Here is a 15901-nt window from a genome sequence, read left to right on the forward strand (position 1 = left end):
CCCTTGTCCACTTATCGTCGTCTATTTCCCGCAGTCTTTTCTCTGTATTAAAAGTTCACCATAAGAACTAAAATAAGGATGCCAACTGAACAATATGTTATTGATATGAACAGGGTGCTAATTAGACACTGTTTCGGAGCACATTCCCAGCGGGGGACGCTAATTCGCTTACGCGTTCCCAGCGCTATGATGAGCTCCAAGCTGCTGCGTCTCTACCTGGGTTAGAAATTATTGGTTGCTTTGGCTCCAGACATTCTCTCTGTGTTTACATTTTCATTCTCTAGTAGCACAGATGTCAGGGCGGCGAAGTTGCAACTAAAGTACACCAGAGGGAGAGACAGTGGAACTACAAAGAGAGATGAGAACAAACCAAAGAAATCCATAGTAAGATAGAACGTGGAAACAGAGATCGAAACAGAAAGGGTTAGAGAGGGGCCGTGGATATAAGGTGGGCAAAGGGAAAACGAATCGAAACGGTATAAAATAAGAAAGATTGGGAGAAAATATGTAGTGAATCAGAGAAAATTTGAAAATAGAGAGGTAGAGAATAGGAAACGAAAAGAGGTGATAAAGAGAGGAAGAGATAGAAAGAGTGGGAGAGAGGGGGAGCTAAAAGGTGGGAGGAAGGGAAAGTGAGTGGAGAAATGGGGAAACGACGGAGTAGAAGGAACACTGATGGAGAGTAACGGAGTGAGAAAGAGATAGAAAGGACCATGGAAAATGAGAGAGTAGGGAAGATATAGAGTGGGTGAGTAAAAGCTAGGGTGAAAAAAGGGAGAGAAAAGGAGAAGACCAACGAGAGAGAGGGGGCTGAGAATGAGAGAGGGAATGGGAAGTGGAGAGAAAGGCAGAGTGAGGTAAGGGGTGGGGGAGAAACAGCCCGAGTAAAGCTGTCCGGGAGACACCAAGCAGGTGCAGCACTGTTCGTCAGGCTCACAGGGGAGCACTTAAAGGATGAGGAAGGACCGAGCCAACATCGTTGAGATCACTGCCAGGAAGACTGGGTCTGCAGATTGCTTCAAGACTCTGGGCAATAATTAAAACCGAAGGCAGGAAAGCCAGGCACCGTGTCCCCCACTCTCTCTCCCCGGCAGACGCTTTTCGAGAACATAAAAAAGCCTCGCGCATCATTCATGAGTCTGATTGGAGAAGACAAGCCAAAAATCCCCCAGCGGACGGGGTGATGGTGACAGAAGGGTGAGTCCGTCGCCGGACACGCTGTGGCGGCAGGGTATGCATTCACAGCTTGACGCGGCTCGGGCAGCACCTCGCGGGCACGTCACCAGGGGCACAGTCTTTTCACTGACCGGCGGCCGCATGCCCTTTGCTTCGTTTGCATGATGGAGAAAGAGCACCGGGACTGAACCAAAACAAGCGACTACAAAAGAAGGCTGCAGCTTCCTTTTCTTATTTGGTAGTGTGCGGGGTTTTTGCACCTCTGAGGGAGAGGGAAGGTGGAAAAGTGGCAGGAAGAAGCCCGAAGCAGCCCCGGGGCACCGCCGTTCTCCATGTGGCAGGAAGCGATGAGGAGGCGCCGATATCTGCTGGACCGGACGGAGAATGGCCCCGGCGGTCGGAGCCGGCAGCAGAAGTCTAGGGACTGGCTCTACGAGTCCTACTACTGCATGAGCCAGCAGCACCCGCTCATCGTCTTTCTGTTGCTCATCGTCATGGGCGCTTGCCTGGCTCTGCTCGCGGTCTTTTCTGCTTCGGGGCTGGTAAGAACTCCAGATGTTTCCCTGATTGTGTCTCATTCCTCTGCCCTGGGGGTGGCGGTTGGGGGGTGAACAGTTGGAGTCGGGGTGCCCAAGATTCACTGTGCGAGGGTTCTTTTGCACCCTTAGTATTTAGTGGGCACTCACATTCTGGAGATACGGTTGGAATGTAATCTAATTGGACCCAGATCCCATCATTGTGTGCAAGTGAGATCTCATCAACACCCCTTCACACGGGAGGTTCCTGTTGTTAAACAGCTTTGGTATCATTTGGCATTTCCAAACACCTGCCTGTCACTTACCCATCATATAAATGAAGGTAAAGGGGCACAAGATTTCCCCTCCCCATCGGAAGTTGAAGTAAAGTAACAGAGTAGACCCCCAAAAAACTGCCAACATAGTTAGGCTCGCCCACTCTAGGAGGCCGCTTGGTGCCCAGCTCTTTACCTTGAGAATATATTTATTTGAATGATTCGAGAACAGGGCTGCCCTTGAGAAAATCAGTAAAAACACAGGACACACCCACCAACTACCCCATAACGCGTGCCCAAAATAAACGCGTGTGGAGGGTTCTAAATGTGCGGAGGCAATAAAACCTGCAGTGTGTCCGGGGCGCAGGCTTGCCCTGTGAAGGAGCACTGGAGCTGTCCAGTGCTGCAGCAGGTTCCCTCTCCCCTGCAGACGCTGCCCCAGAGCGACACTGCAGCTTTTGCTTTTGGCTTCCGCGCAAGGCGTGCCCTCCCGCCAACACTCAGCTCGCCTCTCACTGCTAACCGCATAGATGTCCTTTAAACTTTTTTTTATTGCTGGCATGCACAGTCTGCTTATAGCATGGAGGTTTTTCTGCGTACTCTGAGTGCATAGGGCCAACCTTCCTTCTTCACATGTCCACATTCCCAGGGATGGTTTCCCGGGGACCAGTTGAGAGATCTAGGTGAAACCGGCATCTGTTTATTTTAATCCACACCTCTCCACCACCCCACGTCCTCTCCCTTCCCACAGAGTCGCAAAGGCAAGACACGCCTGTTTATGGCCACGTGTGACTAAAGTAGTGCACTGACAGGAGTGGTGCAGTATCACAAAAAGTCGTGTACTTTATTTTACTTGAAAGCAAATTGATTCATTCCACCGATGACCATTTTACAACACCCCAAAGTCCCCATTAAAGGAAGAACTCACACTTATCCTTCCCTGTCAGTATTTACTGCACCGCGTGTCAAACTGCAGCCAAAACACGCGATGCCTGGCAGAGTGCAGTGTCGCTGGGCAAGGCTTGAGTAGTAGAAGGCGGCATCGTTGGTATTCCATCCTGGATCTCGATGAGAGTTTAGCGACCCAGATAAGAGCACCGGATTGCTGCAAATCATATTAACTTTCCGCAGTTGTGAATATACATTTGAACAACACGTCAGTTTACAACTGCTCTGATACATAGTAGGCGCGCGCAGGACGTCTTAGAGCAAGCTATGTGCACGATTGTTCTCAATTTGTATTCTAGTAGACGATTGATTTGTCCCAGTGGTTCCAGGTGGGAGGCATCTTTAAGGCGGGGACTTATTTTATATCATAAGATTTAGACCCAGACGACGATGAAGGGAGAAAAGAAGAGAGAGACAAAGATAGGAAAACGGGTGAAAAAAAGAACGCAGGGGCGCATTTGAACCTATATGAATAGTGCACCTATAGGGTGGTGCAAGAAAGAGGCGTGAGGTTAGTCAGCCTACAGCTCCTAAGGAAAATAAAAAAATGCCCCCCCCTTTTTTTCTAACCCAATTAACAACTAACTTAATCTATGAAAAATAATTCACCCATCTCGTTATCGATTTGCTAATTATGTAAACTTGTGAGAGTAAGGCCAAAACAAACTTTTATATATGCGTTACTGTTAGCTATGGCATCTAAATCTGCAGGTCTTGCTCCACATTGTGTGCTATCGAGATAGAAGTCATCCGTATGTTTATTCACACGTTTAAGAAGACTTGTATCTTTCTAAGACTTGATATTGACAAACCTGCTGTCCATTTGCAACGTGAGTGCAAGTTGTATCCACTGTGTGAAGGGACACCTGAGGTACACGCACCCACCACGTAGCTTTGTCAAAAGACACATAACTTCGTAAAATGTAACAATATCCTTCAAAGAATAAGGAGCTCTTCTCAGACTTCAAAGGACTATACGACAGACAGGCAATAATACTTTAAGGAGGATGAAAAAGTCGTAGGGGGATCTCTAAAAGGGCAGTGGACAAAGATGTGTTACTCGACATTCTGCACTATATGCGTGCCACATGTAACTAAGGATATGGCTAAGAACTAGAAGTGTTAGAAATTCGAAAAATTTGCTTTTTAATAATTATGTGAATTTTCTGGGAAACTACACATAATTACAAAAAATGCAAACCCATTAGTGCAGTATTTGACCACAAAATGTACCAACCTGTCATTTTTTGACACAAGTATGCATTTCACGCTAAAATTATAACGTGGAAAGACATAATTGCCGTGAACAACAGTGACTCATTCTCTGGTTGTTGTTATTGGTCCCAAGCTCCTGCACTCTGATTTTGCTATGAACGGTGGCTTACCTATGCGATGCGGCTTAATTGCATAAACTCGTGAATTTTGTGCAATAAGCGTAATAAAACTCCCGAAAGTGCGAAAATTACACAAATATAAGGCCAAGGCCTACCTAAAACTTGTAAACAAAAATCCTATGCTTCACACAATATGCCTGCTGACCAGTATTTGTGTGCCTTATTATGAATTTTCTGTGACATTATGCAGGGTTGTCACAACGCAATCAACATATATACCATACAAACAACAGACCTATTGATTTTGCCAGTGCATGTTAGCTTTATCAAGTAAACGAACAGCAAAAATGTGTTATTAATCATTACAAGTTAAAATGTTTCAGTTCTGAAAATGCCAGACAGTGAATTAAAATTTACTTTGATCTGTGGAACGGGTATTGTCCTTCAGAATATCTCAGACGCTCCATTTTCACTTTCATTTCACTTTCCTCTGAAATCTCCCTCACTCTGTTAGACACTTAGGGGGTCATTCTGACCCTGGCGGTCATGGACCGCCAGGGCCAACGACCGCGGGAGCACCGCCAACAGGCTGGCGGTGCTCCCATGGGCATTCTGACCGCGGCGGTACAGCCGCGGTCAGAAACGGGAAACCGGCGGTGTCCCGCTGGTTTCCCGCTGCCCAAGGGAATCCTCCATGGCGGCGCTGCGACCCCCTTACCGCCAGCCTGGTTCTGGCGGTTTTGACCGCCAGAACCTGGCTGGCGGTAACGGGTGTCGTGGGGCCCCTGGGGGCCCCTGCAGTGCCCATGCCAATGGCATGGGCACTGCAGGGGCCCCTTAACAGGGCCCCACCAAGATTTTCAGTGTCTGCCAAGCAGACACTGAAAATCGCGACGGGTGCAACTGCTCCCGTCGCACCCCTTCCACTCCGCCGGCTCCATTCGGAGCCGGCATCCTCATGGAAGGGTGTTTCCCGCTGGGCTGACGGGCGGCCTTCTGGCGGTCGCCCGCCAGCCCAGCGGGAAACTCAGAATAACCGCGGCGGTCTTTTGACCGCGCCGCGGTATTCTGACGGTTCCCGCTTGGCGGGTGGCTCCTGCCGCCCGCCAAGCTCAGAATGACCCCCCTTAGGGCCTGATTACGACCTTGGCGGATGGGCTACTCGTCACAAAAGTGACGGATACCCTGTCCGCCGTATTACAAGCTCCACTATATCCTATGGAACTTGTTAAATGGCGGTCAGGATATTCGTCCCTTTTGTGAGGGAGTAGCCCATCCACCTAGGTCGTAATCAGGCCCTTATTCTCTTTCCTCCTGAATCTTTATGAAATCCTCAATTTGCATATTTTGCATTTTCCCACAGATACAATTGCTACATATGAAACCACATATGAGACCATCACTTTGCTTGCTTTGCACAGAGACGAAGGACAGGATGAGTATGCGGTATAACCCACTTACAGGCACTGTGAGAAACTAGCACTGCCTTTGGTCTCAACTTCACAGCACTCAGTCATGTCCAGACATATGCACTCACCCCGCAACCTGAATGCAGAACACTTAGAGGCGACTCAGTTTAAAGTATAAACTATATAAGATCGGTATGTTGCATTAACAAATACTGTAGAAACACCACATTTAAAAAAATCCACAGGTACTCTTAAAAAGTTTAAGTAAAACATAAAATGTAAGAATTGATTACACGGCTGACATGGGCATCTTTAGGAGTTTTTACAGTCATAGTTAATAAATCAATCAGGATTTCCACATTTAAGTAATAAATATAGAGCCCAAAGGACCCCATTTCAACGTTATTTTTCATTACTGCGAGTTCTCGGATCTGGCAGCCCTACTTAAAGCCCTTAAGGCAGAGATAAGATAGCTCCCTGTGTTAATGATTTTCAGTGGCTTCTTTCAGCCAATGGAAGCAGCCAACTGCAGATGTTAAGGTGATTCAATTGGCCTAGTTAAGGCGTCAACCTCTTGTTCTACTCCCAATCAGCTAGTTTATTTGAGGATAGCATGGAACAAACTAATTAACCTATGTATATGTATTTCACCACTGCAGTTTTGAGTACATATTGATAGCAAATCTTCTGAACCAGAACAGTTGCATATATTTTGATCAATGTCTTTTCTTCTCAGGACGGTGATAATAAGGTCAAACCACCCTGCCATTTGCAGTGATTGACAGTAAAAACATCGTTTTCATTGAAAAGTATATTTGAATTACATTAAATAATTAAACTATGAGGGGCATATATACAAGCCTCTTGTACCACCTTGTCTCACATGAGTGCAGGCAATCCTCCACTTTGTAACCCCTTGTGCCACATTACTCCTGCGCCATGCATAATGTATGCAATGGGGTGTTCCCCCATTAAGAGGGCCATAAAAAGAGTGCAGTGAAATGTACAAGCTTTCACTGCACCATTTTGAGCATCATTGTTTATGCCTGCCTTCCGAAAATGAAAAAATGACGCTCCCATTGTTTTCAATTGGCCTTCCTCTACTTTGCAGGATTAGCACCATAATCTTGGGCGCTAATCCGGCAAAGCACCACAGTAGTTTAATAATTTTTTATGCTATTGGCCTAACGACTGCCATGGTGCTCAGTATTGTAAATACAGCTCAACCATGGTGTCGTTAGGTGACAGTAGTGGCATGCAAGAAAAGTGGCGCATCATGAACGATGAGCCACTTTCTTGTAAATCTACCCCTAAATTCACACTACTTACAGTTTAACTGCTGTTGTGTGGAATCAAACTACATAACATTGGCCTACACCCAAACACTTGCACAAATCTTACCTTGTGTTTCTTAACATGTGGATTCACACTAAACAAATTTCTGCCATTCACACTGACAAATAACTCTCTTTTGTATGGAGTAAGTTCACATCAAAACCTAATAAAACAAGTCACATTTCTAAGACTTTCCTCCTTGCAGCCTTTAAAATGACTTTCGAGGTCAGTAAGAGCCAACTAATCGAAGGGATTAGCCTTAAACGTTAGGGCCAATTTTCTAAAAGCAACAAACAGCAGGTAAAAAAAAAAAAGCAATTTCTAAAGACGTTGACATCCCTAACTGTATGGAAGAGAAGTATAGAACCATTTTGTGGTTGTAGACCCTATGATTCACATTAGCACTATGTTTACAAATGTAAAATTATTTTTTGGTATATATTAAACCTATTTTGCGAGTCAGGAAAGCATTTCTGACTTGCAAAATGGGTTTTCTGATCTATACCAAATCACAATCACCAAGGAATTTGAAAAGTACATTGCTTCCTAATTGAGACTCAGTATGGGATGTACCAATGGTTTGCAAATGTGGTTGGATGGCACTAATCAGTTGCCAACACCTCAAAACAGATGGTAACTGATTCTCAAAGTGGCAGGTGTTGTCTATGTGACACCTTCCCCTTTTTGAATTGTGTTGAAGACATCTGGGATTGGGAGACATAATGCTTCCCCTGATGTGCTCCTAAAGAGGTAAGATTTTTTTAAAGCAACAGTGTCTTTAAGTAACATGGGCTGGTTTAAGAAAAGTTTCTTATTTCAGAATACAATCACAAGGATGGCAGTCTGCTATTCCTTGGAGGCCACCAGCGTTTTGTTAGTAGTCAAACACCGGGTGTTCGGAATAGTGATCTGCATTAAGCAAGACTTAATGGCGATTTTGCAATGGAATTTATTTGTACATAGTTCACATCAGAAAATTACAGACAGGTGCAGAAATGAAGGCAGTTCACAAATCATGGGTGCACATTTCACTACTAGTCTTTTAGTACATCAGGCCCTTTGATTTTTAAGTGAATACCTATTATACTTATGCTAACACACATTCATTAATAATTTGTACTTTTGAATAATTTTCTTAAAAACATACCATTATTTCTCATAAAAATGCATAACACCAAAATACATACAGCAGACGCAGCAGTATCCAAAGATTATAATAACACCCCAATCAACTAGGTTTGGATCCTGAATATTGACCACAGAATATTGTGGGACACTAATATCGTAGATAGAATATCGAGGGACCAAATATCGAAAGGTAAGTATGTATAGATTGTCTATTCCTAACTCCATGTACATGTACCATAATTATATTTATCTTCAATGTGAACGGATATGGAGTTAAGAACAGTACATGTATACTTCCTTACATGCACTTATTTTTCAATATTTTGGCCCTGGACACATTTTTCATATTATTAGGTTGACACAATATTTTTGTTCTCAATATTCCAAAGTACAATCAATTCACTACATAGAATAACTTTTGTGTTTCTTTGAGTTGTATTACATCTGCCTGGAAGATGCTTCAAATTCCCAGGGATGTGTTTACCTGAGGTTTTCCCATTTTCACTATTTACACAATATCCACCACTCTATGATACTTTTCAGTTTCAGGATGTCTTTTACCTATCAACTTGGAGCAGAAAATTGCAAGCAATGGCTGCACCTTCCCAAGAAATATTCATAGGTGCTGGGAGGACAAACAGTATAATGCAGGGGTATGAGGGTGTGTCAAGGTGGGTGCAGGCACCACTGGTGGGCATGCTTGCACAAAACCAGAAATAGACTGCAGGCACATGGGCTGAGGCCAAGTTGAATGGATTGGATGGGTGTGTAAAGGTTTGGTTTGGTGACCCTGTGATGAGGGAAACAAAGTGTGCACAGGTAGGGATAAGCATGTGTGATGAGGTGGATGGCTGAAGCAGCCAAGTGTTAGACTTGACATCCTTCGTGTGGTCTCCTCTAACCTTTTGCCTTCTGTTGATGTGTGCTGGACTCTGATTTTGCTGTTTTTGTTACTCTGGGCACTTTACCACTGCTATCCAGTGCTAAAGTACAACTGCTCCTATGTAAAATGTATGTGTAATTGGATTTCCATGATTGGCATATTTGATTTACAGGCAAGTCCCTAGTACAGTGCACTAGAGGTGCCATGGGCCTATTAATCAAATGCTACTAGTGGGCCTGCAGCACTGGTTGTGCCACCCATATTAGTAGCCCTGTAAACGTGGCTCAGACCTGCCACTGCAGTGTCTGTGTGTGCAGATTTTAACTGTCAATTCGATTTGGCAAATGGACCCGCTTGCCGGGCCTTAACCTTCCTTTTTCTTACATGTAAGACACCCCAAAGGTAGGCTCTTGGTAGCCCCAAGGGCAGGGTGCAGTGTATGTTTAAGATATGACATATACTAATGTATTTTATATGTCCTGACAGTTAAATACTGCCAAATGTGTTTTTCACTATTGCAAGGCCTGTCTCTCTCATAGGTTAACATGGGGACTACCTTTAAAAATGATTAAAGCGTAGATTCCCTTTGGGAGCAGATAGACATGTGGAGTTTGTGTCTCTGAGCTCTCAATTTAAAAATACAATTTTTAGTAAAGTTGGTTTTAAGATTGTGTGTTTGAAAATGCCACTTTTAGAAAGTGGGCATTTTCTTGCTTAAGCCATTCTGTGACTTTGCCTGTTTGTGGATTCCCTGTCTGGGTCAGTTTGACAGTTGGGCTGTTTGCACCTCTCTCTAGACAGTGACACAAAGGGAGCTGGGGTGTAGTCTGCATAGCCTGATGAGCAATCTGTGCTAGGAAGGAGGGTAGGAGTGGTCACTCACACCTGAAGGGGCTGTGCCTGCCCTCACACAATGCAGTCTCCAACCCCCTGGTGTGTGTCTGGGGCCTGGTCCGGGCAAGGCAGGATTTTGCAAGCAAGAGAGATTTTCCTTTGAAGTAAGCCTACGTCAAAGGCAGAACTGGGTATAAGAAGAGCACCCAAACCCCTGAAAATTAGATCACTTCTGGACATCAAGATGAACCTCTGCCTGGAGAAAGGCTGAGGAGAAGTGCTGGCCTGCCTGTGACTGTGCTTTGTGGAGCTATCCTGCAGTTGCTGATTCTGCCTGTGCAAGGGGACAAAGACTGGACTTTGTTGTGCATTTCTGCTTGGGAAGAAATCTCTCAAGGGCTTGTCCTGAGCTTGCCTCCTGTTGTTGAAGTCTCAGGGCCATCAAAGACTTCTCCTGCCAGCACCTAGTCTCTCTGCTGAGACTCCTGCCCTGCCAAGTGGTACCCTATCCAGTTCCCTGGGGCCTTGGAAGGTGAAGCTGGCAGACGAAGACTGAAAATCCACGCACAAACCGCCGTGCGGGGATAATATTGACGCACCTTCTGAGATGTAGCTGAAAAACAACGCGCCGCTGGCTTCGCAGCAGAAATCAACGCTCCACCGACAATGCAGCTGATAGATCGATGCACGCAGCTGGAGAAACGACGCTCAACACCCGCTGAAGGAGGCTGATAACGTAGCAACCCACATAGCGCGGTTTTGCTGATACCATGCAGCAGTATTTTTGACTCAAACCTTGCTGTGTGTGGAAAAACGACACAATGCCTGCCCGGACCCAGGTGCCTGCCCGATCGACACATCACTCTCCTGCGGAGAGGAAAAACGACACACGCCGACCCAACCGGTGAAGGAGAAACGAGGTACGGTCTGACTTGCGGGTGAGAAATTAACGCATCGCTAACCTTTTTTGACACACACTCGCCCGTGCATGTTTGACGCTACCCAGGTACTTTTCAACACTAACAGTGTTTTTACTGTGTACAAAACTCTTTTGCTTTTAAAATTAATAACTTGACTTGCGTATGTTGGATTTTTGTCGTTTTGGTCTTGTTTTGTTTAGATAAATATTACTTATTTTTCTAAACCTGGGTTGTGTCATTTTGTAGTGTTTTCACTGAGTTACTGAGTGTGTTGGTACAAATACTTTACACCTAGACTCTGAAGTTAAGGGTGCCTGTCTGTGCCAAGCTACCAAGGGGGTGAACGGGGGTTAACTGAGGGTGATTCTCCTTTACCCTGACTAGAGTGAGGGTTCTTGCATGGAAAGGGTTAACCTGACTGCCAACCAAAGACCCCATTTCTAACATTGGTGATCAGAGGTTGAGATTGGACTTGTATTTGTACTTGGCATACAGTGATTAAGTGTACACTACTGTTTTCAGTGCAGGCCACTACGTGACAACATACTACTTGTCTTGTGATTTTGCTTTTTCTCTTTTTTTGGGGGATTTTTCCCTATTTCCATTTTGTGTTAATCCTTGATTGACTTTTGAACATTACTGGGAACTTGTTTTCTGCCTTTGGAACTTTGCACTTCTGCTGTCTTTTCATCATGTCTCTGGAGATGCATCAGCTGGAGCTGTTTTTGATTTACGGAAACTGGAGAGTTACACAGTGGCATAACTGAAACAGTTCTGTAAGGATCTTGCCTTCCCCATTAAGATCTCCACCAGGAAGGAGGAGCTGCAAAAGGCACTGAGGGCCTGGGTGGCAGCCAAGGAAGCGGAGGGGCACACAGGAGATGAGGATGAGGGTGAGGAGGAGGTGCAGAGTATTCACAATGGTATTGTGGGTGGGCCTATTCTGTCTGGGGGGAGGATCTCCAGGGCAGGTAGCATTGTCTCATCTAAGGGTATGACTCCTGAAGAGTTGCAGGACAGACAGTCAAAGAGGGCTCACCAGTTGGGGTTGAAGAAAATGAGAATGGCAATAGAGGAGAAAAAGTTATTGTTGGCTAATAAGCTCAGCTTGAGGGATCTGGACCAGAGGAGCCAATCTAGTAGGGATGGTGGCAGCAACATCACAGTGCAGCCTGAAAGGAGGGTACACATTCCTAAGGACCTTGTGAAGGTTTACAAGAGGGAGGATGACATACTGATGTGGTTTAGAGGGGATGAGTCTGCTCTCCAAATGAATCTGGTCCTTGAAGCTCATTGGGGGGCGGGTCTGTGGAAGCACTTTGAGGTCGAGGGAAGACATACTCTGACATCCTTATCAGATCCCCAGAGGCTCACTTACCCTATCATGAAGGACACCCTGATCACTAGGTATGGTCTCACTCCTGATCAGTATAAGGAAAAGTTTAGGTCCTATAAGAAGAAGGAATCCCAAACATGGTTGGAATGTGTTGATTCATTCTGCAGGTTACTGGATGGTTGGGTGAAGGGCAGTAAGGTGACAACATATGAGGAGCTTTACAACCTGATTGCTTGGGAGCACCTGTACAGTTTATGTTTTCCAGAGCTGCGCCAGCACCTGATTGACAGCAAGCTGACTGACCCCAGGAAGCTTTTGCAGGAAGCGGACTCCTGGGAGAGCACCAGTGTCCAAAAGAGGTATTGGAGAGACAATGCCAAGGGTGAGCAGGGTCACTCTCAGAAGAAAGAGAGGGGTAAGGGGTGACAGGGGGAAATCTCTAAAGGGCCTCAATCTGATTCCCAGGGTAAGGATTCACAGCCTACAGTGAGAAGAATCCATGGTTCTCCAAAGGGAAACCTGTGGCAGGGGTTTCCACACAAAGTGATATGCATGTGACCAGGTGGGTCATGTGAGGGGGGACCACAAATGCCCCAAAAGTACACCGGCACCCACTGGTGCGCAGTCCCAGGGTTTGGCTAGTGTAGCGCTTGGGGAGGAGATGGTTCCTGGTGGGTGGGAGCCAGCTGAGATTAACCTTGTCTCACTAGGGGCAGTGAGATGGTCAGGAGAAACCTAGTGACTGAGAACACTAAAAAGTACAGGCAGTGGGTGACTATCAATGGACAGAGGGTGGAGGCTCTGAGAGACACAGGAGCCAGTGTGACTACAGTGAGGAGTCACCAGATAGATCCTCGGGGACTTCACCAAGTAGTTGCAGTAGACAACTCAGAGCACCTGTGCAAAGTGGCGCAGGTTCCCTTTAAATGGGGGGGGGGGTCTCAGCTTCCTTGAAGGTAGCTGTGAGTCCAACCATGCCTGTAGATTGTTTGCCTGGCAATGGATGATTGTAAATCAAATGCTACTTGTGGGCCTGCAGCACTGGTTGTGCCACCCACATTGGTGGTCCTGTAAACATGGCTCAGACCTGCCAACAAAAAACTGGCAACTCAAATTACTGAAATAAATGCACATTCTGACAGTCTATTCAAAACAAATTAGGATGCTCATAAACTAAAACACATCGTTGCCATTATGTGTAATGCCGGATTACTAAGAAGTAAACCAGTAGCATGAACTAAACAAAATCAAGATTAGCGGAGCACACCAAGAAACCCAATGTATCAAAAGTTTAAAGACAAATATTGTCTTATAAGTAAAGGTGACAAGAAAAGATCATCAACTAAACCATCAAGGTATGTTCTTCTAATGGTGTTGGTAACAGTACCATGGAAACAATAAATACATTTACAAAACATACAAAAAATTAGTGAAAGACAAAAGATACAAAAAGGAATATAGTTTTTGTATGTATATCCCATAAAGTTATCACAAACATACATACACAATACAAACAAAACAAAAATACATAAATAAGTACAAAATATTGGGTTCGTCAAGAGATTCTTGACGAGGTTTGGCGCCGACTCGGATGAGAGGAAATTGTTCGCAGGGATTCATTTTTGCCACAGATTATAAGGGACACTAAGACTACTTTGTCTCCGAGTTCAGACCAGAAGGATGGAAGGAAACTGGTAATAGGATTGTGTGAGTTGAAGTCCGAAGACCTCAAGAAACGGGTTCGCTTGACGAACCCAGGGGGATACGAGGCCGAGTGCCATTTGAATGTTTAAGCCTTGAAGAAGTCCGGTGTGGACGAAACACGTGTCGGCTGATGGCTTTTGTATTTTGTACTTATTTATGTATTTTTTGTATTGTTTGTATTGTGTATGTATATTTGTGATAACTTTATGTGATATATATATAAAAGCTACGTTCCTTTTTGTATCTTTTGTCTTTCACTAATTTTTTGTATGTTTTGTATATGTATTTATTGTTTCCATGGTACTGTTACCAACACCATTAAAAGAACATACCTTGATGGTTTAGTTGATGATCTTTTCTTGTCAACTTTACTTATAAGACAATATTTGTCTTTAAAATTTTGATACATTGGGTTTCTTGGTGTGCTCCTCTAATCTTGTGTTTGTATGGCTCAGACCTGCCACTGCAGTGTCTGTGTGTGCAGTTTTAAACTGCAAATTTCGAAACCTTCCCTTTTTGTAAATGTAAGGCACCCCTAAGGTAGACTCTAGGTAGCCCCATGGCAGGGTGCAGTGTATGTTAAAGGTGGGGCATGTACTGATGTGTGTAACATGTCCTAACAGTGAAATACTGCTAAATTCAGTCTTCGCTGTTTTAAGGCCTAACTTACTCATAGGTGAACATGGGAGCTACCTTTAAATATTATTAAAGGGCAGATTTCCTTTGAGAGGAGATAGAAATTTGGAGTTTGGGGGTCTCTGAACTCACAATTTAAAAATACATCTTTTAGTGAAGTTGGTTTTTAGATTGTCAGTTTGTAAATGTCACTTTTAGAAAGTAGGCATGTTCTTGCTTAAACCATTCTGCGACTCTGCCTGTTTGTTGTTTGCCTGTCTGGGTCAATTTGACAGTTGGGCTGTTTGTGAATCCCCTATAGACAGTGAGACAAAAGGAGCTGGGGTGTAGCCTGCATATCCCGATGAGCCATCTGTGAAGGAGGAGTGGTCACTTATACCTGAATAGGTTGTGCCTCTCCTCTCACAATGCAATCCCCAACCCCCTGGTGTGTGTCGGGGGCCTGGCCTGGGCAAGGCAGGATCTTGTGACAGCAGAGACCTTCATTTGAAGTATGCCTACTTTAATGGCAGAAATGGGTATAAGTAATGGACCCAAGACCCCTGAAAATCAGATCACTTTTGGAACCAAGAAGAACCTCTGCAAACAAGAAGAGCTGAGGAGGAGTTCTGCCCCTGCCTGTGACTGTGCTTTGTTGGGCTATACTGCAATTGCTGCTTCTGCCTGTGAAACAGGACAAAGCCTGGACTTTGTGGTATATTCCTGCTTGTGAAGAATCTCCAAGGGCTTGAACTGAGCTTGCCTCCTGTTTTGAAGTCTCAGGGCCATGAAAGACTTCCTCTGCTAACCTCTGGACTCTCTGCTGTGACTCCTGCCTTGCCAAGTGGTGTCCTATCCAGTCCCTGGGCCATTTAAAGGTGAAGTTGGCAGGCAAGAGCTGAAAATCCATGCACAGAACGTCGTGCAGGGAAATTTGTGATGCACGCGGCTAATAAATGACGCGCTGCCGGCTTCGGCTTCATGGTAAAAAAAAATGCTCCACCTGCATCGCTGCTGAGTGATCGACGCATCTTGGCTGGAGAAATGAATCGCAACACCCGCTTGCGGCTGCTGATAATGACGCAAACCCCACACAGCGCTGTTTTCTAACACTGTGCAACAGGATTTTCCATGCATCGTTCCTGGGCACCAAAGTCATCCCGACTCTGCGCAGATCTGAGGTGCCCGCCTGGAATTCGATGCATCGCTCTGTTGCGAGGGAGAAAAAGGATGCATCGCCGACCAGACCAGAGAAGAAATGACGCAAGAGCTCTCTTGCTAGGAAGGAATCAACGCATGGCTGCCATTTCCGACACACGCTCACCCGTGCAGATTTATTTTTGACGCTAACCAGGGACTTTGTTCAAAATCATCGTTTCCATTGTTTTCGATGGAGTAAGACTCTCATTCTTTTGAAAATTCATATTTTAACTTGTGTGGATTGGATTTTTGTAGTTTTGGTCTTGTTTGATTTAAATACATAGTGCTG

At 45.1% G+C, this 15901-nt stretch overlaps 1 protein-coding gene across 1 annotated transcript in view; it reads left to right on the top strand.

Moving 5' to 3' along the window:
* The first annotated feature begins 889 nt into the window (after positions 1–889).
* Positions 890–15901, top strand: part of ADCY2 (adenylate cyclase 2) — a 4811883-nt gene continuing 4796871 nt past the window's right edge. The window contains exon 1 of the mRNA XM_069219709.1: positions 890–1718. Coding sequence (XP_069075810.1) covers positions 1509–1718 — 210 coding nt within the window. The 5' untranslated portion in view covers positions 890–1508. The remainder of the gene's footprint in view (positions 1719–15901) is intronic.

Source organism: Pleurodeles waltl, chromosome 2_2, assembly GCF_031143425.1.
Source record: "Pleurodeles waltl isolate 20211129_DDA chromosome 2_2, aPleWal1.hap1.20221129, whole genome shotgun sequence".
Classification (NCBI taxonomy): domain Eukaryota; kingdom Metazoa; phylum Chordata; class Amphibia; order Caudata; family Salamandridae; genus Pleurodeles; species Pleurodeles waltl.